The 23,398-nt window shown below is 41.5% G+C and overlaps 1 protein-coding gene across 1 annotated transcript in view; it reads left to right on the forward strand.

Moving 5' to 3' along the window:
* The window catches only part of DROSHA (drosha ribonuclease III), a 95,651-nt gene that overhangs the window by 19,406 nt on the left and 52,847 nt on the right, over positions 1-23,398 (forward strand). Inside the window, exons 10-15 of the mRNA XM_053466048.1 lie at positions 633-704; positions 3,600-3,681; positions 4,691-4,765; positions 8,629-8,798; positions 9,605-9,729; positions 14,139-14,238. Of these exons, the coding sequence (XP_053322023.1) occupies positions 633-704; positions 3,600-3,681; positions 4,691-4,765; positions 8,629-8,798; positions 9,605-9,729; positions 14,139-14,238 (624 nt within the window). The remainder of the gene's footprint in view (positions 1-632; positions 705-3,599; positions 3,682-4,690; positions 4,766-8,628; positions 8,799-9,604; positions 9,730-14,138; positions 14,239-23,398) is intronic.

The following is a 23,398-nucleotide window of genomic DNA, read 5'->3' on the forward strand; positions in this document are numbered from 1 at the left end:
TCACAGTATCAAACCATCCAGGAGCTTACGGTTTGCCGTCAGGTTGGTCTGGTATATATATATGTATATATATGTATATATATATATATATATATATATGCCAACCAGTGTGTTTCAGATCATAAACTTCAGGTTTATAGTATATATTTAAGCACATTTCTTAGGGGATCAGAGGAATCATAGAACCGTTGGAAGGCTTATGTTCGTTCAAGGACAGTGATTGAAGAACCTTTACCTGTGCGTTTCAATTTATTGGTGTATATGTATTCATCAATATGTATGTTGTATTAAAATGCTTGGTGTATATGTACTCCTTAATACATATTTTATACTGTTATTTTATTTATTTTATACTGTTAATTACATTAAGAGCATATGTAATATTCAAAGATTTTACTCTTAAGAGACTCTGAGGCTGATCGTTCAAACTCCTCGTTAACCACTAGATGGAGATACATATCTTGCTTGCTCAATGGGACCAACGGAAGGGTGAAAGTCTGTCTATTATGTGCGTTTCTCGGTCTCGCTCTCTTTATTTTTATACAGTGCATTCGTTTGGAGCTAAGTGCTCTCAGAGATGCTGCAGTCAGAGTTATCCTTAAAAATGATTGCTGTTCTTGTTACTATTTCAGATTCCCCTGTGCAAAGTAATCCGCTTTAACATTGACTACACAATTCATTTCATTGAGGAAATGATGCCCGAGGTAAGAAATCAGACGTTTTAACCCTTTCGCGTAGGCGCACAGAAGCAGTCCACCTGCAGTTGGACCGCCATTTTAATTGATTAAACACTTGTTTTGAGCGCTGTCACTTTTGCCCATGTGTTATTGCTTTTTCCCTTGATATCCGCGCAATAAAGAAGCCAGAATGGATTTTGTAATAAGTAGCAGGCAACTCTTCTTTTCCACCTTCATTATAGCATCACACTTTGATGTCCTACTCTCTTAGAGCTGTTGATTGAGCAGGACCCGGAGGGGTAAGCTGGCTTCAGGTGAAAGAAAGGTTCACTTTTCCCTCTTGGCCTGCACATTGAAGAAAAAAAAAAGCAGCTCCACAGTTCATGGACAGGACACACATATGCATTTTATTACATCAGCACTTTTTTCAGCCTGAGCAGGCAAGTCGATAGCAAATTAACTTGTGCCACTCTTTTGGTAAAGTGAGTTTGTTCTTGTCTCTTTCATCTAAGTGAATTAGAAAGGTGACATTCAGCCAGAGTAAAAGAAAGGTCCTTCTGTTCGCAGCACGCCGTCACAGAACAGGAACCCAGTTCTTCGTGGATATCCCTGTATATTTACCGCTATAAGTACAGATTCTTCTTTCTTCTCGTCTCGTAGTTCTTTGCAAATACGAGCCCGTAACCCCACTGTAAAGACATACGGTACATATTGTGTTTTGTACAATACCCCGGAGGGCTGTATTTCACATTAACGATAATTCACTTAATGGCACATGGTTTAGTAATGAAAGCTGGTAATGAAAGTCACCTGTAAATGACTAAAGGCTTACGGTATTACGTGCCCCTGTATTTTTAATTTGGCTTTGTTTTAAGCAGGACTCGGGGCAAGCATATATTATATTGTTGGAATGTAATTGAACCATGCCTCACATAAAAAAAAAAAATGTGCATTAATCTATTCCATGTTAATCCAAAAAAAAAAAAACACCCATTAGATCCTGACATGCTGTGGCAAGACATTTTTATTGTTTTTTTAATTCATTCTGCAACTTTTAAAATAGACTCCGCCATCTATGGTGCTACAAAGAGAGTTTAATTAAAGTCTATCGAACAAATTGTTATATTAGTGAGAACTAATTTTCTCTTAATATTCTGCTATTGTACGTTTTGTCCAAACATCATCTCCTCCTTGCTGCTTTTTATGCCGTGCTATTTTGTTTTGCCTAATATTTAAAAGGCCCGAAATGACATCTCTAAACAAGATGAATGCAGACTTCAAAATGATTCATTGTCTGCTATTGAATCTGTCGTAATGTTGGCAAACTAGCAATAAAATACAGCGGAAACTTGCTAGTCTTAACGTAGTCCTATTGTCATGCTTGGCTGCCTATGTTGCGTACAGATGCTTAACAATGCATCTTTGTCGCGCTGAACATAGCAGAGGTGCATTGAGTTGGAAGTAATTTGCATCCTGAAAGTAGGAAATAGGTCTGTATTTGTTTTACAGTATGGTTTAGATACCTGTTTTTTTTTTTTGTTTTTTTTTTATAACCTTTTCTTGTAAATTTATTATCAATGGAAGCAATAAGACTGTCCATTTTTACCCGATGTTTAATATCCCTGCACCCTTTTTCAAGCATAGACTTTGCTGTGGCCCTGACGAAGTAGGGCTTCACAAGTCCCATCTGACTGTTTTCCTTGGTGTATCTTGCTCTGAGATCCAAAGGCAACCCAACCCAACCAGGTCCTCAAAGCACAATAAGAGGACAGGATTTAGTAATAACCACATTCTATTCCGTTAGAAAGATTCACAAGACCTTGGCTGTTGATGTGCCTCAAAGATTAGGTTAGGAAGCACTGGTTTAGCTTGCATATGCAACCTGTGGTGTCTCATTAAGGACAGGGAGAGTACCAACGTTTAATGAGAAACGTTGTGTCATGGCACAATGACATGGCTAAAGTATAAATCCACCGGCCTATGACCATGAGCATCCCACTTCTCACTGCAGTTTATTCACTAAAGAGGAGGCAGCTTGCAGGAGAGGTGCAGATATCTTACCAAAATGACTAAAATGAAGGGCCGACCCCATTGAAGAGCTTGATTAGCACTGCATCAAGAGAGAGTTTTTAAGACACTGCTGTAATTGAACTATACAGGCCCACCTCAGCCATTATTGCAGAGACATTTGCAAAATTGCCCTGTACAATACATAATGAATTCAGGGAGTTGAAGCCTCCCATTTTAGTAAATAAACCTCAACTCTTATGCAGGTGTACGCTTTGTGACAAAATGATTAAAGGAGCTATAACCACACCAGGCTTCCACAAGCCCCTGACTGCCTTGTGTATGGACCTAAAAATACCTAGATTTCTTTCTGCACCCCTCTGCAATCCCAGACCAGCCTAGCCAACAATCTCTAGGGTCAGAATTCATGTGTTGTTAAAAGTTAAAAGTTAAAATGTAAATATGATCGTTATTTTAAGTAGACCCATAGCTCTTAAATCAATGTTTCTACTTCCATCAGAACGTCAAATCATGCCATTTTTTCCAACCTTGCTACCGGTGTCAGTTTAGCTCGTATTAGTAATGCAAAGAATGATTGGCAGCGAATATTCTGTGGCCGTCGGTGCGTGGAAATCCGGCCCAACTTTGTTATTTAACTTGTTATTTATATCCAAGGCCAAGTACCCTGATTCTCCTGTATCTCTTTTTGAAACCACCTAAACACTGACCTTGTTAGATTGGATTAAGATTTGACTTTATCTCTAAAGAATGTTTTGTGTTTGTGTAGAAAAAGCACTTTGCAGGGGATTTACTGGCTTGATACCTATGTAACATTTTCTACACGGCGCTGGCGAGGGTCAATTCGTGTTCCATTAATACATTTATACAATGTATAACCTCTTTGTCTTTCCGCAGCATTTTTGCGTGAAGGGACTGGAACTGTTTTCTTCCTATCTGTTCAGGGACATATTAGAGCTTCACGACTGGAATCTTATTGGTACGTTTGGTTTACTCTTTTAGTAGCCTATGTGTCATGCCTGTCTTTTGTTTTTAGTATGCTACTGCATTATTCTCTGCTTACTGATATCTGTATTATATAGTTTTTTTTTCTTCTTTTTGTCTTTTCTCCCTGTATTTTGATGTCCCAGAAACAAATTAAATTAAAAATAACTGCTTTATTTTTGTTTTGTGCGTTTCATTTTATGATTCTATTTCCATGGTTTACAAATATGATCATGCAACAGATATTTAAAAAGTCCAGTAGAAAGGAGAGGTATATTGCTCTCCTTTCCACTGGACTTTTTAAATATCTGTTGCAAGCTCCCAAATATATTCTTCTTGGAGAAAAAAAATCCCAAATGGTTACCACTCCATTTGCTCTTCCAGTTGCGTGGGAGGCCAGAATTGTGTCTCTGGGCTCTGGTTTCAGAATGCTTTACATGTGGGGTGCACAGGCAAATCACTGAAGAAGGTCCCATCTTGTGCAGCTCCTTCAGGTTTCTTGTAGAACCAAGAGAGACAATTTCAGATATAGGGTTCCTCTGCATAGACTGTGGCTGTGTAGGTTTGCTTTTTCCTTACATGACTAAAGTAGGAAATAATTGATCTGGTGCACCACAAAACAAACCCTATTAGAAGCTGTACAATCGTACATATTTTGTTGGTAGACGTGTAAGGCCATGCTTCTGGATCTGAGAAAATATAGTATAATATTTGATATTTTTTTCTTTTTGTTAGTATTAGTGGCGTAGTCAGCAGGTACATTCCATATTGCATTATATTACAATTCAGTTGCAGCTTTCTGTGGCTGTGATTTTTTGAGTGTGTTGAATGTTCCATTAAATGATTTTATGAATCTTGGACTAAGCTAAATTTACTTGTTTCTTAATGTGCCTTCTGCTAATCTATTAGTGTTTTATTACTGGGGTCTTGGGTGTCATATGAATTTGTTCTTTTTGCATTTTACTTTGCATAAAAACTAATTGCCTTTTTATCTTATCCCTAAGGACCGTCTCAAGAAGACTTCAACTCCATGTGTCCTCAGTTTCATTTTATGCCACGATTTGTAAGATTTCTGCCTGGTGAGTTATAAAAGCAAGGCTGGCTAACATTAACATTGCAAGGAATTCTGTTTACTGATCTGATTTATGGATGTTTAGAAACACCTGCAGATCTGCTGTACTAGATTTTTATTACTGCAAAGGAGAGCAACACAAGCCCTAAGTTCATCACTTACTGCTGCACATACTGTAGTGCACCCGGCTTCCCATCTGCTGAGGGGATCCCTGTTTTCTTTTCTTTAATGCACTCGGGTTTATTTAACTTGGCCACCATTGCATTTTACTGCATGCAAATTAGTGCATGCCTTTGTTTTTTGAGAAGTTGTCTCCTCTTCCATTGGCTTTCAGGAAGCTCAGTGTCCACTGGCTTTCAGGAAGCTCAGTGTCCATTGGCTTTCAGGAAGCTCAGTGTCCATTGGCTTTCAGGAAGCTCAGTGTCCATTGGCTTTCAGGAAGCTCAGTGTCCATTGGCTTTCAGGAAGCTCAGTGTCCATTGCCTTTCAGGAAGCTCAGTGTCCATTGCCTTTCAGGAAGCTCAGTGTCCATTGGCTTTCAGGAAGCTCAGTGTCCATTGGCTTTCAGGAAGCTCAGTTTCCATTGGCTTTCAGGAAGCTCAGTTTCCATTGGCTTTCAGGAAGCTCAGGTTCCATTGGCTTTCAGGAAGCTCAGGTTCCATTGGCTTTCAGGAAGCTCAGGTTCCATTGGCTTTCAGGAAGCTCAGGTTCCATTGGCTTTCAGGAAGCTCAGGTTCCATTGGCTTTCAGGAAGCTCAGGTTCCATTGGCTTTCAGGAAGCTCATGTTCCATTGGCTTTCAGGAAGCTCAGGTTCCATTGGCTTTCAGGAAGCTCAGGTTCCATAATTGTGAGTGACTTCCAGAAAGCTCAGCTTGCATACTTGTGCGTGACTTTCAGGAAGCAGGAAACTCAGCTCACATACCATCACATGACTTCCAGGAAGCTCAGTTTCCATATTTGCCGGTGACTTCCTGGAAACATGAAGCACAGCTCGCATACCTTCACATGACTTCAAGGAAGCTCAGTTTCCTTACTTGTGAATTACTTGCAGAAAACACAGCTTGTACTCTTCCGAGTGACTTCCAGGAAGCTCAGCTTGCATATACATGCGGGTGACAGCCATTTAGCTTTCACGTATGTTAGTTTAACTCCTGATTTCGGTGAGAGCTCATCTCCCATGTAAGTAGACAGCGGTCCATGCAAAATGAACTCCAGTTAGCGTTTGTGTTGTATTTGGGACTTTGCTACCATGTATAGGCATTATAGGTTAGTTTTATTACAACAGAGGGCAAACTATATCAAGTATTAGCTATTCTCAGTTGAGGCTTTATAAACACAACCACGTGAATCCTATTTTTCACATTGATCACACTGACCTTGTATAGCCATAACTTAAAGAAAATAGAAAACGTATTCTGGAATTCCCGTCCTGTTATATAGACCCTTCAGCTTCGCAATAAATTGAGAAACTACCTGATCAATAATGTCTGAGCATCTACGGCATTCGCTGATGTCCTGTAAGACCCCAACATATACAAGAATACACACAAGCCAATGCAATGTATTTCGCGCTTCTTTAACATGTTCATCAAACACTCACAAGATTGTGCTGTGTGTTTCCTTGCTGCGGCTTGCCACAACATAATCTTTTTGCTTCTAAATGCAACAAACCAGAACATTTAATTTTAAGCACTTTTGTATTACATTTACATGCGTCCAGGTTTTTGTAACAAGACCTCCGCTCTCATTTTATTGCTAAGATTCACAGGAGGAAACGCCTGAGCAGCTCTCAGATGTTTCAAACTTTTTATTTCGGTCACAGTATTAGAGCAACATCTGGCAATAAACCTTAAAATATCACCAGCTTTGGAAAGGATTCAGCTGTAATGTCACAGAATGTCATGCCGTTGTAGTCAAGAGGCTCGGCATGGCACTAGAAAGGCCAATTGTATTCTTGTTTCAAAAGATTTAGTGTTATTTTCTAGCAAATGTGCAAAAGTGTATTCTCCTCCAGATTTGAATTGCCCTTTTTATTTATCGTAAGAAAATATATATAGAAACAGTCTTCCTGAATTAGAATCCATGTTAACACGTTCTGTATATTTGCAGTTAATGGATGAATCACTGGTTTATCAGCTACAAAAATACACTATTGCTTTTAATATTACATACTAAGCATACTAAGTTTTTTTTTTAAACAAAACTCGGGAGGGGGGGTTGTCCCTTGAAAATGAGGACATCTGGTCACTTTTCATAATCACAGATTCAAAATGATCATTACGCTGTAGACCCCCTTGCCAAGCAAATAGTTAAATAGGTGGGCTCAATAAAAACTAAAAATGATTCCTCTCTCCACGTGTGTTGGCAATAATTTATGGATACCGGCAGAATAATGTCTGTAGATTATTGCTTTTTAAAGCATTCCCAAAAGCTTTTGTTTGTTCGATAGTTTTATCCTATTTCCTCAACAGCTAGATGGATGCATCCATAACTGTCCCATAAAAGGCCTAAATGTTTCTCCAGAAGGCCTCATAATGTCTAAAGGCTTTTAATACAGCACATAAAATCAATACGAAAAGCACGCCAAGCCTGTGCTTACACCAGTCGACCTATCGGGCAGTCACTTATAATGCCCGTCAATTATAATGCCGGAAAAAAATCAAATCAAATCTTGATTAGGCATAGGCCATCCTTACTAAAAAAAAATAAAAAAAAAATCCTACAACTAGGACTTTTTTTTTTTTTTACCCCATCCATGCTTGAAGCTTGCATTACTTGATTTCATGTTGGTTTTGTGCTATAAATGGAGCATCCAGTAAGTTTTTAATATAGCTATTTAGATTGCGCGTTGACGTGTGATTTTTGGGTTATAGATCTTTTCATCACTGCCCTGTGTCTTGTTAAAGAAAGCGCGTGAATAATAAGAGTGCATCATCGCCCATAATGACTTCTGTGTGAGATTGAGGATTTTAACAACATTAAAGGGACGCTCCAGCCGCCATTGCTTTAATGCGTATAATAGCTGACAGGCACCTTTACGGATACACGATGTCCCCCCTTGAAAATTTCAAGTTTAAAGTTCAGTTTGGTTATTTGGCAAAATAATAGGAAACAGATATTTTCTGCATAATTAAAAACAAAAAAACAAAAAAGAAAAACCTTTGTGTATCAGATTGATTAAATCCCTAGATGATCCTCCAGCTACATTAACTTTTTGTGCAATTTGTTTTTAATCTTGAATTGGGAGGGCTGCTTTACGACATTCTGAACTATACACGGTTGTAGCTGACTGTTCTTCAACAGTGGTTAAAATGGATCGTGCTGTGAAATGTTCCGTATACTAGCGTGTTCTACCGCATTGTGCAACATAAAATCATGCTACCTGTCATAAAAACAGCATGCAGTGCTCATCGGAAGATGACAAGAAGTCATCTCAACACACCCTAGCTCTTTGGCAGTTTTCCTTCCTTTTAGTCTGCGCAGAAAATGTTGATATCTAAAATTAGATATTTTTTCCACTCCGTATAATACACATTTAAGATATTTTTTTTATTGAGATAGATATATTGATAATGTTTTATATCATTTTTTTTTCTCCTTTAGCAAAAAGGGAACTGTAAAGTGAAGTTTCCGGAAATTGTGTTTTATTACCTACTATTTATATGCGTTTGGAAATGTATATACGTGGATCACTGAAATATGGTCATTAAATATGCTGGTACTCCTGAATTCGTTATTGATTTATTTATGTTCACTTGAGCTACGTGGTGCGGATGCTTGTGGCAAAGTAAACCATTGTACTTCCATTTTTGGCTCCATTTCCAAACACTAATAATCTGTGATTTATTTCCATGGGTGGTTTATTGCAGATGGCGGTAAAGAGGTCCTATCCATGCATCAGGTTCTGTTATATTTGCTGCGTTCGAATAAACCTTTGGTTCCTGAAGAAGAGATTGTGAACATGCTCCAGTTGGAAGAGTTAGAATGGCAGAAATACGCAGAAGAATGCAAAGGGATGATCGTCACCAATCCTGGAATGGTACGTTCTGTGCCTAGGCCTCCATCTTAAAGGGGAAGTCTCATGGGGGGGGGTCTGTTTGGGCATAACATGCATTTGTGTATACAGTAATGTAGGATGGCATTGTCAAAAACGTTTTTTTTTGGTTTTTTTTAACCCCTTCAGTCCCCTATGGACTTACCGGTACGTCCAAAAAAGGCATCCCAAGAATCCCCTATGGGCGTACCTGTATGTCCTGCCCTTCTTGCAGTGGCTGATTCTATGTGGCAATGCTGATGTAGTCATTGTACCACAGACTTTCATTAGTCAGAGTATCCAGCTGATACTGATAGAGCTGTTTTGTTTTTGTTTGTTCTTTTTAATATATATAAAAAACATTTTCTGAAAAGTTTTTAATCTACTGCTAGTGATAACAATAAATCAGTGGGAGTTCCCCCTGTAACATGCGTTTACGTAGGGTTTCTCCAAATGTGGAACCGAGGTGCTTTCAGTGGATTGCCATTATAACAGGAGACAGCCAGAAAACCCAATAATTCACCTAAAATGTAGGAATAGGAGAAAGTTACAGACCCGCTTTAATATTTTCATGCATTTCAAATGCTAAGGAAGCAATCACAGAACATTAGCAACTCCCCACATAAAATATATTAATAGCATTCATGTATTCTAGAATAGCCTATTCTTACAAAAAACTGTATACTGTTTTATATGTTTGTGTTGTCTGTGTTTGAGGCAAAAAAAATCACATAGATAACAAAATTGGCCAACAGGTGGATACTTGTTCTGCGTGTTCACATTGTCGTGCATTTTTTTGTTCTGATTAATAGAAACCTAGTTCAGTTCGCATTGACCAGCTGGATCGGGAGCAATTTAACCCAGAAGTCATCACCTTCCCTATTATTGTCCACTTTGGCATAAGACCAGCCCAACTGAGTTACGCTGGAGATCCACAGTAAGGTTTTATTTCTGTGTTAATATGTCACGCTTGATAATTCTTAACCGTGATGTCATCTTTCCTCCAAAGCTGTTCTGCTCTCTCTATATTGTTTCATAGGCACATGGTTTGTAAGCATTAAGGCATCCAGCAACACAGAGGTTATGATAAGCATATAGTTGTGTATAAAAATGATGTATTTGTGTTATTTACAGCTTCTTAATTGCTGTCATTGGCAATACAGTTGGGTGCATTTGTTCAGCTGCACCATGATGAGGCCCATATGTCTTCCAAAGAACAAATGCCGCTTGTCTATGTTCATGTTTAGTTATAAATCAAGCCTTGCCTTGGGTCTTTTGTTGGGGGAACCATACTCAAGATTGTAGCAGACAAATCTGAAGATTTACAGCAGCTGTTTGTTCCACCAGATAGCAGGTGGAAGCAGGTGTCCCAGCATACACAAAAAAAATAATCAGTGATTTTTATGTAAGCATGTGAAATTGATATTATTAGGGATGTCATAATTGTCTTGCCCATTCAAGGCAACACCTGTCTTGAAAATACAGCTGCTTTCTGTAGCGTGTATCAGGTTCTTCTGCTTCATTAAAGCTCCCCTAGTCAACGTTAACCGGTGGAATTCACTAGACATGTAAGTGTGTTGCACAAGTAGATTTAGATTTGATTTATGTTATCATTAGGATCAGCATTCAGAAACCCCAAGGCAAAGACACAAAGTTTAAAAATGATGGTCACTGGTACCAGCAAAATAAATCTTTGCAGCAAGTGTACAGCTTTCAACAAAGGTGGCATTTACACTTGGTAGGCATCTTCACGCAAATGACTTGCACCTTCCTAGTGTTAGTCTTATCTCCTGTGTCCATTAGCATCATCCCACCACAGGTTATTATTTATCACTTATAAAGTTTAGGAAGCCTAAAGATATCAGGGATAAAGCAATCTGAGCAGCTAGCATAGAAACCCTTCAAAGTGTACCTTTTAACAGAAGGGAAGAGGTTACGATGCCGTGTTCCGAATTCGACTCCTCTGCCTTTAAAAGCAGAATTCCTTTCCTCCCAGTGCTATTTTCAGTGTGCACATTTTGCAGCGATGCGCTCTCTTGTTTGTGTTTAAAATCCATAAAATAAGCCTCTGGGGGAAGAGGGCATGTGAAATTTGCAATTTCCTCTGGCCCAGGTGTCAATTGAGAAAGAAAGGCACACATTGATATCATTTCAAGTGAGGAGGAAATGGCTTAGTGCTCTTTGGAATAAAACATAGGATGCATCAGGAGAATTGCTCCTCTCCTCGTTTTTTGCTGATTGATTGCGTGACGTGGGGGAGAACTGTTAAACCTATCTGCCCCGCTGAAGGCAGGTTGGTTCTCCCCTTACCCTACTTTTTACTGGTAATCCAAAAAAATCCCCAGTTTGCAGCTAAGTGCACGCCGACAGGCACACGAATGGAACATTTTGCGTCCCAGTTATTGTTAATATGAAATGTGTCCTTCGGAGGTAATCATGCGAATGCAATTTGAGCATCCTCGCGTTTGTGCCGAGGTGGACCCCCTCCTTAATGAATGGCACGGAAGAGTAATGCTCCCTTTTTACTCTGGCAGCTCACGCTCCGGATCGTAGAGTAAACATTGCAATTTATACTGATTACATACATTGAACTTCTGTTTACATATATTTGTCTCTGTCTTTGTTTCAATAAAGTGTTTAATGAAGATGCATGCTCTCGCGCTAATTGTTTATTGAAAACTTTGAAAGACAAGTGGCTAATTATCCATGGCTAGTTAACAGCGGGGTTCTTCTGTACGAATATTTTAGTATGCAATATATATACTCCATAAGCCTGCAAAATAAAGATAAATTGCTGCGTTTGAGAAGAGTATACTTCCACACTTGCAAGATTCCAAGGCAAGTAGATACAAGCTGTGAATAGTCACCTCTGGTGGATTCCGTGGTCTTACTTGTTTTTCCATATCGATTAGCTTTTGCTTAATTACTTTCAGTCCACCTACTTAGCCCAGTCTGTCCAAGGTGTGTGTGTGCGGGTCTGCCTTCCGTTGAGGTTTCCAGAACATAAAAACCACCATAGATGGCTAGACATGTAACGGTTTATTTCATTTTCAAGAACCTAGTCTTACATTTGCATTATTTCGTTCTTTAAGGAAAGCAGCGTTTTTGGTATGGGTGTTTTAAAGCAAGTTTTTTTTAACCGAAAACATTTAAAAGTTACAGAATATGCCTTCTGGGATGTTTTGATGGCTATGAGCCCAGCTGATTTAATGTAGCTAGCTACTGATTTTGCTTGTACGGGAAGACAGTTGATGGTGACTGCTGGCATGTGGATGCACATCTGGTAATGTTTTCAGCTGTCACACCGGTGTGGTCTGTCTGTGCACCTGCTTTCCCGGTCTATCTCACTGTCAGTCTTACTGTTTCTTTTGTTGTTTGTCTTTACCTCTCTGTGTATTTGTGTAGTTTTTAAATTTCAACAACCCTTTCCATTTGTGTGTGTCTGCATTTGTGAAGCTCTCTGCAGAGCCATTTGACCCATTCCGGCATTATGACCCACTAGCCTGTTGATTTGGCTAATGTGCCACTATCATGCAGGCTCCAGTCCTGTACACAAGTGAGCAGGAGACCTGGCAGGCACCAATAACGTGAATAAGCCATGTTTCTAGATGAAGCACTTCTTGTTTCACTAAAGGAAGGCATCGGTCAAGCAAATAATGGTGATTTAGCCCTTCAGGGCCTTTACTGCCCAACAATGTGTGTTAGGTTTTGAGTAAAGGGAATTCATAATATGTCAGGGTTTGTATGCGAGAGGTGCTTCTAGAGTCTGGATGTGTTGCCTAGAAGGTGGCGTTGCATGTTCCTACAGCTGACTCCTGCATAGGCAGTGTCCCTGACACGGCTTGTGGAAGCCATTGGTACCAGAGGCATTGACTGAAATGTTCTTCACAAATCCCATGGCTGCTTTCCTCTGCATCTGTGACTTTCTACCGGTCCTAAATTAATCTACTTTGCTGGGTGCTCACATTTGTTCAGATTTTTGGATTTGGCTGGGATATTAGCAAATGTCGTGTAGTAGAAGGTTTGATAAAAAAAGTGCCCCTTTCTCTATGCGGCCTACGTGCTTAGTTACCTTTCTCAGAAGTTGTTGTTACTCACCCCTAACATTTTGAAATTCTAGATCCAGAGAAACCACTAATACTAAAAAAAAAAAAATAGAGAGAAGGTGCTCGGTACTTTTTAATGACTATTGGTGATCTGTTTACTTTTCGCATCATTTTAAGCATGACTTTATTTTTGTAAACCTCTGAATGTTGGCATGGGGGGTCACCCTGAGTAACTGTATAAACACAGCAAAACAAGATTCTACATTTCTTCCCCCCATGCTTACCTAGCCATCCAAACCATGAAAGGAAACATGTACCGCACGCTCAAATACGTCCGTGTTTAAGCGTGCAGTTAGCAGAAACCTAAAGGTCATCTTTATGATGTGGAAAGCAGAGGTACGTGCTCCTGTGGAATCCTCTTCCCCGTTCCATCAGGTTTTCTGCCTCTTACACAACCTTCAAACCCTCTCTGAAAACCCACCTGTTCAGGGAAGCGTACAACATTCCTTCCCAGTACTCCCAACCATCATAATCAAGCCATCTGAACAATCAACAGCTTCAACACATCATCGGAACCAGATCAACTCATCCCCATCCAAGCAGTCCTCTCCTATTGTCTCACTTCCCCCTCAACCACCGACTAGAAGCTCTTAAGAGCAGGGCCCTCTTCTCCTTTGCACCAGTTTGTTATTGTGTGTGATTCTAAATTGTTCTACTGACTGTAACAGCGCTGCGGAATCTGCCAACGCTTTATAAATGTAATGTTATATGTCACAATTATTTCTCAGCACTGCTTTAAGATGTAATTTACCTTGTACTAAAAAGATAGATTTCAAGAGGAAAAGAACAGTGTCATCAGTCTGTGTTATGCTACCTAAAAGTACACGTAATTGAGGATAAAGGAAAGGAGAATACCTATAAAGCAGGCTTTAAAAGCTACTGTATGTGATTAAGCCTAGCTGCCTTTGGATGTATGAGGAATATAATCCAGCACTCCTGCAAATAAACATCACTGCATATAGCTGCTTGTCACAGAGATTCTGCCTGACAGCGCACTTACAATGTTATGATCTGTGACCCCGGCTTCCTGCTGAAATATGCCAATTTACTGTTGTTGGCCGGAGTAGTAAATAACTGCTTTGGCCTAGGACGAGCTACATGTTTACAACTGGCCCATTTGTTAAACTTTTTAGAGAATAAGATTAGCTTTGTACATTTTAAAACTTAGGAAAAGCACCTGAAATTATTGGTACGGTTTAAAATTTGCGCTCTATATTTATTTATTTTACTATTTTTTTAGGTACCAAAAGTTGTGGAAAAGCTATGTGAAACTGCGCCATCTACTGGCCAACAGCCCCAAAGTCAAGCAAGCTGATAAACAGAAGCTGGTCCAGAGGGAGGTAAGCTTTGTCTGTACCCACTGAGAACAATTAACGAGGCGCGGTACAGTTTGAGTTCAATGATCTCTAAGCTGTCACTTAGACCTCCAAGGAATATCTTGCAACTTACTCAACATACATTTTGGAAGGAGGATTTTTCGCACATTAGTGATTTTCTTCATCTTTGCAGAAAGCTAAAAACGTTTTTTTTTTTCTTCTTTATTGAAACGATCTACCAGTATTACACCTGTCCATATGTCCCCTATTTAAAAAGGATTATTAAAGTGTTTATGGGAAAAATTGGAAAAAAATAGATATTACAATTAATATATTTGATATTAATATATCAAATATTTGATGAATTAACAAAGTATTTCCACCACTTATTTGACAACAATATGCAGCAGCCTTGAGTATCTTAAGTTTACCTGAAAGTGTGAAAACACATGCATATTTTTACTGTATGTTTTCTACATGACCCTGTTGGTTGAAATAATGGTCGAATTCTCCTCAGAAAGAGTTTCCTTTAATTAGATCATGCGCATAATCGAGACAAGGCACACAACACACAAAAGTCGAAGCGTTGTCTAATTACATGTTTGAATTACATGGTTTATATAGCATCTTATCTACTTCTAATAGCATGCATTATTATGATTGGTTACTTTTCAAGCAAGTTACACCTCTTTAAGCTGCATAATTAAGAATGGCCTAGACTTGACCCTTTGCACATATATATATAGAACAACATAGAGTAGACATGTTGGCGGGAACTCGTGCATATATCATAGACTAGACATTCCCTGCTTTCTTATGTCTTTCTCAGGAATAATATTTACGATAACATAAGCATTTTTCTAACAGACCCATTTATGTATCTTGAGAATATCTTAGAATGCATTTCCTAGTGTCAAAACTCAAGTAAGCAAGTCAGGTAGGAGCCCGGTTGCGGGGAGTACCTTGGGCTCTGTCTGTACCTCAACTGGACGCAAAGGCAAAGACACTCTAAGAGAAAACACACAGGGCTGGATATTTAGGAAACAGTCTACAGGAGTATGCTGGTTGATCAAGTAATATAAAAACAGGATTGGTTTAAACAGCAGAAGCTGAAGTCTTATGAGGAACATGGCGGCTGGATAACACCTTAGACCCAGAAACGGAGACAGGCAACTCAGACTGGACTTTCTTACTGGACTGGCATGGGGGGACTGGAGGCCCTCGGGCAGGGCACATGGTAGGAAGCCCTCGGGCAATAAGACGTCAAGCAAAGAGGGACAGTAACAGTAGGACAGAGTCGTCAAGCCTAATCGGGTGTCAAGTGGCTCAACTGTCCAGCATAATTGGTAAAATGGGGTGCTCCTGAGAAGGAATGGTGGCCACTAGTGGCTGCAGGTAGGCATAACGGTAGGTATCCAATAGACGGGATACCGTTAGGCAGGGAGGAACCATGACACCTTAAGTTTTCAATCTTCCTTAATTAGATAATTAAACTTTGTGTATGAAAGTTGTTTAGATGGGAAATGTTAACATTACTGGCCACCTTTAGCCTATGAAATCCGTTAGTGATATACTCTGCTTGCTACATTTTAAGTCGCAGAATGAACATGATGTTTGGAGGTAGATTGGATTCACTGTCAGCAATGGTGCTCTGTTTATAATACTGTTTATACAGTTCATGTATGCATTAGGGGAATAAATGGTATCTTGGCTAATCCACTTGGAGTGGGCATATTGAAAGTCAGCATGAGTTTCGATTTAATCCATATTTACATATCATCTCAAATATTGCACTGTCAACACTTCACTGACAATGTTTTGCTATTTTTTTAAATGATAAAGCACATCACACACTTGCAGAGACTTATTTGTGTTTGTGGATTAACTTTCAGCCTCTTTCATAGGCAGTCATTTTTATATCTTAAATGTCATTTTACTCGCAGGTGGGCCTCCATCCCTAAGGCCTTTGACAAACATTTCCACGTGGATTTTATCAGCGCTGATCATGTTTTGCCATTCACTGCTGCCATACTCTACCCCAATTACAGCATCTATATTTAGATTTTTTTTTCCCTGCCATCCCAGGTGACACTATGAGAGACTCCTCCTCCGTACCTGAGATAGGGCAGGACTCAAACATTTAAAAGGCCCCTCCCCTCCTAGCACCCTCAGTGTTTTTCCTGCCCTACATCAGGTAGGGAGGACTCGTCTCCCGTTTGTTATTTTATTTCGGCTCTAGGTTGAGCCGTTTCTCCCTAGGGCTAAGCCCCCTCGGGTGGGGGTAGCCTCTGCACCTTAGCCGGTGGCTGGTGCTGCGCGGCCCGGCGCTTACTTACCCTGGCGGTGCGGTGTTCCGTCCGGCTTCCTTCCCTCAGCTCCCCGCTGTTTCCACTGCCGCTCGCTGTTTCTAGACGCCGCGGCTCGGCGTCTCAGCATTTTTTAAAGATGGCGTCTCGGTTTTTTCCGGCTCGGTTCGCAGGCATGTCCGGTATGCGTTCCAAGCCTCGTTTTCATGTCAATTCAAAATTTTGGCGCCAGATTTGCTGCTGTTGCAGCTTGTAGCCTGATTTGCAGCTATTTAAGCGGTGTGGTGAGTTGACAATGGATTATTATATATTTTTCTGACGGTGCTGTTGCATTTTGTCTGATTATGTCTGCTCCAGATAATTCTGAGCCTCCCTCTGTTGAGGAGAGACCTAAAAAGGCTTTAACTAAATCAAAACATGCGCAGTGTTCTGGTTGTCACAGGCCTCTGCAGGATGCTAAGAAAAAGCTCTGTTCTGCCTGTCTAAAGTCCGTTGCGGATTCAGAAGCCTCTGGTGGGAGAGAGTTTTTGGCCTGGCTTAAGGAGGAGATGCAGTCCACCTTTTCGGCTTTTCGTCAATCGGTTCCTGCTCCTTCCCATCTTCCGGCAGTTCGGGAACCATCGCTCCTGGGTTACCAGCAATTTTCTGACTCCGAGTTAGATTATCCTGAGCTGGAGGAATATTCTTCTGAGGAAGGTGAAATCCGAGAGGAAAGTTCCTATTTGTTCCCGGTGGAAGAGATTGATACTCTCATTTCTGCGGTAAAGTCTGCCATGAACTTGGAGGAAACTGCGACGCCTAAGAAGGATCACTTCTTTGCCGGCTTCTCCAAGCAGTCACCTTCTTTTCCTGTGCACCCTGCCTTATCCGACATCATTAAGCAGGAGTGGAATCATCCAGAGAGGAGGGTTAACCTGTCTAGGCGGGTGAAACGCCTCTTTCCGTTTGAGGAGGACTTTGAAAAATTTTGTGCAACTCCGCTGGTTGACACCGCGGTAATGAAAGTTTCCAGAAAGACTGCCTTGCCGCTGGAGGATGGCTCTCATTTCTCGGATCTGATGGAGAAGAAGGCTGAAGCAGCTGTTAAGAAATCTTTTGAAGCTTCCTCTGCTGCTTTTAAACCTGGCATAGCATCTGCCTCAGTGTCTCGAGCTGTTAAAATCTGGCTGTCACAGATCGAGGAGGAGGTTGCGGCAAAAACGCCTAGAGAAACTATCCTTAAGAACATTGCTGCTCTCAAATTGGCAGTGGATTTTCTCTGCGATGCCTCGGTTGAAAATGTCAGGATGTCAGCCAGGGCCTCTGCACTTTCGGTGGCGGCCAGACGGGCCTTATGGCTTAAAGCCTGGGGGGCTGACAATGCCTCAAAGAATAGACTGCTAAATATCCCTTTTAAAGGAGGGTCTCTGTTTGGCGAGGAGCTGGAGTCCCTGCTTGAGAAGACGACTGGGGATAAACATTGGATGCCTCTACGCAGAACTGCTCCTAGGAGGCGGCAGTCCTTTCGTCCATACTTTCCAGGCCAGTCCAGGGGTTATGGTTCCGGTTTCTTTCGCCCTGCAAGGGAGCATGCCTTCCGGGGCAGATTCCATCGTGAGAGAGGTAGACACGACAGGTTCGCCTTCCCCAAAGCGGCCCAGGATCCCAAAGGTTTTGCATGACTCGTCAGTCATCCCGGTGGGAGGAAGACTTCGGCATTTCATGGACTATTGGTTCCTCATCACCAAGGATTCCTGGGTGAGATCCATCATATCCCAGGGTTATCGACTGCAATTCGAAAGCAAACCTGCAGACCGGTTTTTGATCTCCCACCTTCCGCAGAACCTGGAACAGCGGGGATTCCTGCTGTCTGCTGTCCATCAATTTGTACAGACAGAAGTCCTTATTCCTGTACCCCGGCAGGAACAGGGTCAAGGAGTTTATTCTCGGGTCTTTTTGGTTCCAAAGTCACCAAAGGGGTTTCGTCTCATTATAGACCTACGTTTCCTGAACCGTCACCTTCGTTTCCTAAGGTTCAAGATGGAGACCATAAGATCAGCACTGGACTCTCTAAACCTCCAGGACTTCATGGTCTCCTTAGACCTAAAGGATGCGTATCTTCATGTTCCTATGCATCCCTCCCATCATCGGTTTCTGCGGATAGCTATTCCTTGGGGTTCAAGAATCAGTCATTTCCAATTTCAAGCCCTGCCATTTGGACTGTCTCCAGCCCCCAGAGTGTTTACAAAACTCCTTGCAGTGGTGGTGGCCCATTTCAGACGTCAGGGCATTTCGGTCATCCCTTACTTAGACGATTGGCTCATTCACACGCATTCAGCGACTCTCCTTCAGTCTCACCTGTCCCGGGTGGTCCAGACGCTTCAGGATCTCGGCTGGATTCTAAATTGGGAGAAGTCCAAGTTAGTTCCTTCTCAACGATTGGAGTTCCTCGGCCTTCACCTGGATTCCTGCGAAGGAAAAGCTTTTCTTCCTTCGAGCAAGATCAGCGGTATTTACTCCCTAACCTGCAAGGTGCTTTCTGCACGAAAAAGTCCACTAAGGCGGTGTATGTCTCTTCTCGGCAAGATGACTTCAGCAAGATATGCAGTTCCCTGGGCCCTGGCTCACATGAGGGTCCTTCAGAATCATATTCTTCATTTGATGGAACAGAATCCATTCGCTCTGGACAGACTGGTTCGTCTTCCTCCGCATGTCAAGGCATCCCTCTCCTGGTGGCTCCTGCGAGATACTCTGGCCTCGGGAAGACGATGGGCCTGGTCATCCAAAGAGCTCCTGACGACGGACGCAAGCAGTACAGGCTGGGGGGCAACTTATCGGGACAACTTTGCTCAAGGTCTCTGGTCGCCTGCCACTCAGCTCCTACCCTCGAACTGCCTGGAGCTGCTGGCAGTGGAGAATGCCCTTCATCACTGGGAAACGCATCTCTTTGGCGGCAACATCCTGCTTCGTTCCGACAATCGGGCGGTTGTCGCCTACATCAACAAGCAGGGGGGTACAAGAAGTCCTCGCCTACTGCGTCTAGCTCTCAGGATTTCCTTTTGGGCAGAATCACGTCTCATGACTTTGTCTGCGGTTCACCTTCGGGGGGCTTTGAATTCCCAAGCCGACTTTCTAAGCAGAACTCCTGTTCTAAGTCACGAATGGGCTTTGCATCCGGCAGCCTTCCACATGATTGTCCAACGGTGGGGAATGCCCGAGATAGATCTCATGGCCTCCAGGGACAATGCTCAAGTTCCGGCGTTCTTTTCTCTCAATCCTCGGGACCAGCCTTTGGCGGTGGATGCCTTCGCCCAGACTTGGAGTTTCAACCTCGCCTATGTTTTCCCTCCATTGCCTCTGATATCCAAGGTTCTGCAAAAGATCAAGTTCGACCGGGCATCAGTTATTCTGGTCGCCCCGGACTGGCCCAGGCGTGTCTGGTACGCAGGCCTAGTCTCACTCAGCCACACACCACCCCTACGGCTCCCGGCCTGGGAAAACCTGCTTCACCAGGGTCAGTTCCTTCATCCAAATCCTGCGGTATTTCAGCTGACAGCTTGGAGGTTGAACGGAGGATTCTGAGGTCTCGAGGCTTCTCTGAGTCGGTTACGGAAACTCTTCTGCGCAGTCGTAAGAAGGTCACATCCATCAGATACATTAAAGTGTGGAAGAAGTTTTGTAGCTGGTGTGGATCCAGGAAAATTCTTCCCTCAGAGTGTTCTCCAGCTGCTATTCTGGAGTTTTTGCAGACGGGGTTTGACCATGGACTTCAGCCTTCTACCATCAAGGTTCAGATTGCTGCCATTAGTGCTTTACTTGGCTTTAATTTGAGTTCTGTTCCACTCATCAGGCATTTCTCCAAGGCTATGGTGCGTATTCGTCCTCGCCCTGTCTCCAAGATGGTTCCCTGGGACCTGAACCTGGTCCTTCGCAGGCTCATGTTGCCACCTTTTGAGCCTCTTCAATCAGTGTCCCTACACCTGTTGTCTCTGAAGACGGCCTTCCTGGTGGCCATTACCTCTGCGAGGCGTATCAGTGAACTCCAGGCCCTTTCTATGAAAGAACCATTTCTGCGTTTTTTTCCGGATAAGGTCATCCTCGCCTTGCCCCCGGAATTCTCACCCAAAGTACAGACGGCGTTTCACAGGGACCAAGAAATTGTGTTGCCTACGTTCTTCTCGTCCCCTCAATCGGCAGAAGAAGAAGCGCTCCATACGTTGGACTTAAAAAGATGTCTTTCTATTTATCTGGAACGCACGCAGCCTGTGCGCAAATCATCTAGTTTGTTTATAGCCTCTTCTGGTCCCAGTAGAGGTCTTGGCATTTCTAAGCGTACGGTGGCGAAATGGATTGTGTCTACTATCTGTTTAGCTTACACAGCAGCTGGCGGGGTTCCCCCTCCGGGGATTCGTGCCCACTCTACCCGCGCAGTTTCCACTTCATGGGCTGAACGATGTCTTGTCTCGCCTGAACACATCTGTAAAACAGCTACGTGGGGATCTCTCAGTACTTTTGTTCGACATTATAGACTCGATCAAATGGCTCAGGAGGATGCCCTGTTCGGTCGTACGGTTCTTGGGGCAGTGTTTTCCCCCTGAGTGTCTTTGTTTCCCACCCTTCTTCTTTGTTATATCTCTCATAGTGTCACCTGGGATGGCAGGGAAAGATTAAGTTCTACTTACCGAGAGCTTCTTTTCCCTGCCAATCCCTGGTGACACGTTTTGTTCCCTCCCTTCCTTTCAATAAATGTTTGTTTTTGCAGCGATTCTGTTTTCCTGTGTGGTCTTTGATATTCACTGAGGGTGCTAGGAGGGGAGGGGCCTTTTAAATGTTTGAGTCCTGCCCTATCTCAGGTACGGAGGAGGAGTCTCTCATAGTGTCACCAGGGATTGGCAGGGAAAAGAAGCTCTCGGTAAGTAGAACTTAATCTTTCTAAACCCTTAATCTACTGATAGGGTGTTTAAATTGCTTTTTTTTTAGTGAAACTGGTGGTGTGACCCAATGAAATTCAACCTTTTTAACAAAGCATTGTGCAGAGTTAATGTGACCTTTCTTAGAACATAACCAACTAAGGGATTTTCTTTAAAATACATAGTGAATTTGGTGAGTTAGAATCACAATTACATAGTTAATCAGGTTTAAAAAAAAGACAAGTCTGTTGGGTTCAACCTTTCCAGGGGATCTCTATGTTGATCAAGATAAAGGTAAAAATGCTATCCTCCTTAAGCAAATGTCAATTTTGGCAGAGGGTAGAAAAAAAATGAGTGACTCCACAGGCATTAAGACCGTTCACTGTATCCACTGCGATTAATTAAAAGCAGGTAAAAACATTTTGCCGATTAATTTATTGCAAAAAAAAAAAAAAAAATCCAACTTTCTTAAGTATTAAGATTATTATGCACTCTCAGCATTTTCTTAGCTAAGGCTTTCCAGAGTATTACTTCTTATAAAATATCTTCATCTTTTATTTGTTTGAACATAGTTGTGAGAGAGCCTTTCACCAGTATAAGTAAAACCAGTGTGGACAATTGCTCATGCTTGTTTACGATATTTCTTCCATTCCCTTTGTTTATTAGCTCTCTTTATTCCCTATCTATATTTTCAATGTATCTGACTTAATGGCCAAAACTGTACTGAATCCTTTAGGTAAGGCCTAACCAGAACTTTGTATGGTGGCAAAATGACATCTTCTCTTTGTGCATCAATAAACTTTTTTTTTATTTTTTTTTATACAGGCCAGTATTTTGTTTATGATTAAGTTTAGATCCCACTACTATATCTAAATATTTCTCCATCAGTGTTTCCTTAAGTCTAACCCAATCCCATTCATATACAGTGTCAACTCTCATCCAACATTTTTTCTGCCCAGTGCCTCAATATATTTAAATCATCAGCAATGAACATCCTGATCAGGGTTCACAACCCTACATTTTGTTACCTGCAAGTATAGGTATTTTTCCTTCAGTACCTACTTCATGGCCACTGATGTATAGATTAAGGAGAAGTGTAATCAGAATTGACCCCTGAGAATACCCCACTTAGAACTGTAACACTATAAAAGATTGCCAATTTTCTATCCAAATACATCTGCTGTCTTCTAGGCTTAACTCTCATGAGACAATTTCACATGCTTCTTCTCACCTGTTGTGTGACACAACCTATTCTTCAACTTTTCTGATTTGAACTAATACATTTTATAACAGTCTGGCATTACTTATTATCCCTTTTTCCCACATTTGATGTTAAACCTAATGGTCAGTAGTTACCAGTTTAAGTGTTTTATCTTTTTTTTTTTAAACCAAGTTATAACTTTAGCTTTTTGTCAGTCTTGAGGCTTAAGCCAGAAGACATCTCACCCCAGTGAGCTTCTGAATTATCCTTGTGTGAATACCATCAGCTCCTGGTGCCTTGACAATCAAATTTCCTGTTTGTATGCATCCATGGACCCAACTGACCTGAATAATTGAAAAGCCTGCTTCATTCTAAGTATCTTCTCCTTGAACTACTGTGTAATTATATTGGCCTTGGTCGGTTTCTGGTGGATTTGTTTCCCAGAAGTATATATTTCAAGGTTTGTTTCTCTAGAAACTCTCTACATGTAGTCTATCTTTCTTCTGTGTTTTAGTCAGTAAAGATGGCATCCCGTTTTGCAGAGAATTTTTAAGGATTGCATGTTAGTATAACCAAAAACGTGCTACCCTTCCCAGATTCGCCTAGAGTTGCTGGGAAAAGTGTTTGAACCCTTCGGAATTACCAAGATTTCGGTATATACTGGTCCTTAGATTTGAACACAGTCTGCTTCAACTAATAACACACAATTATATGATTCCATGTCATGATATATATATATATGTATATATATATATATATAATATATCTTTATTTCTGATGATTTTATT

The sequence above is a fragment of the Spea bombifrons genome, chromosome 5 (assembly GCF_027358695.1).
Source record: "Spea bombifrons isolate aSpeBom1 chromosome 5, aSpeBom1.2.pri, whole genome shotgun sequence".
Lineage (NCBI taxonomy): Eukaryota > Metazoa > Chordata > Amphibia > Anura > Pelobatidae > Spea > Spea bombifrons.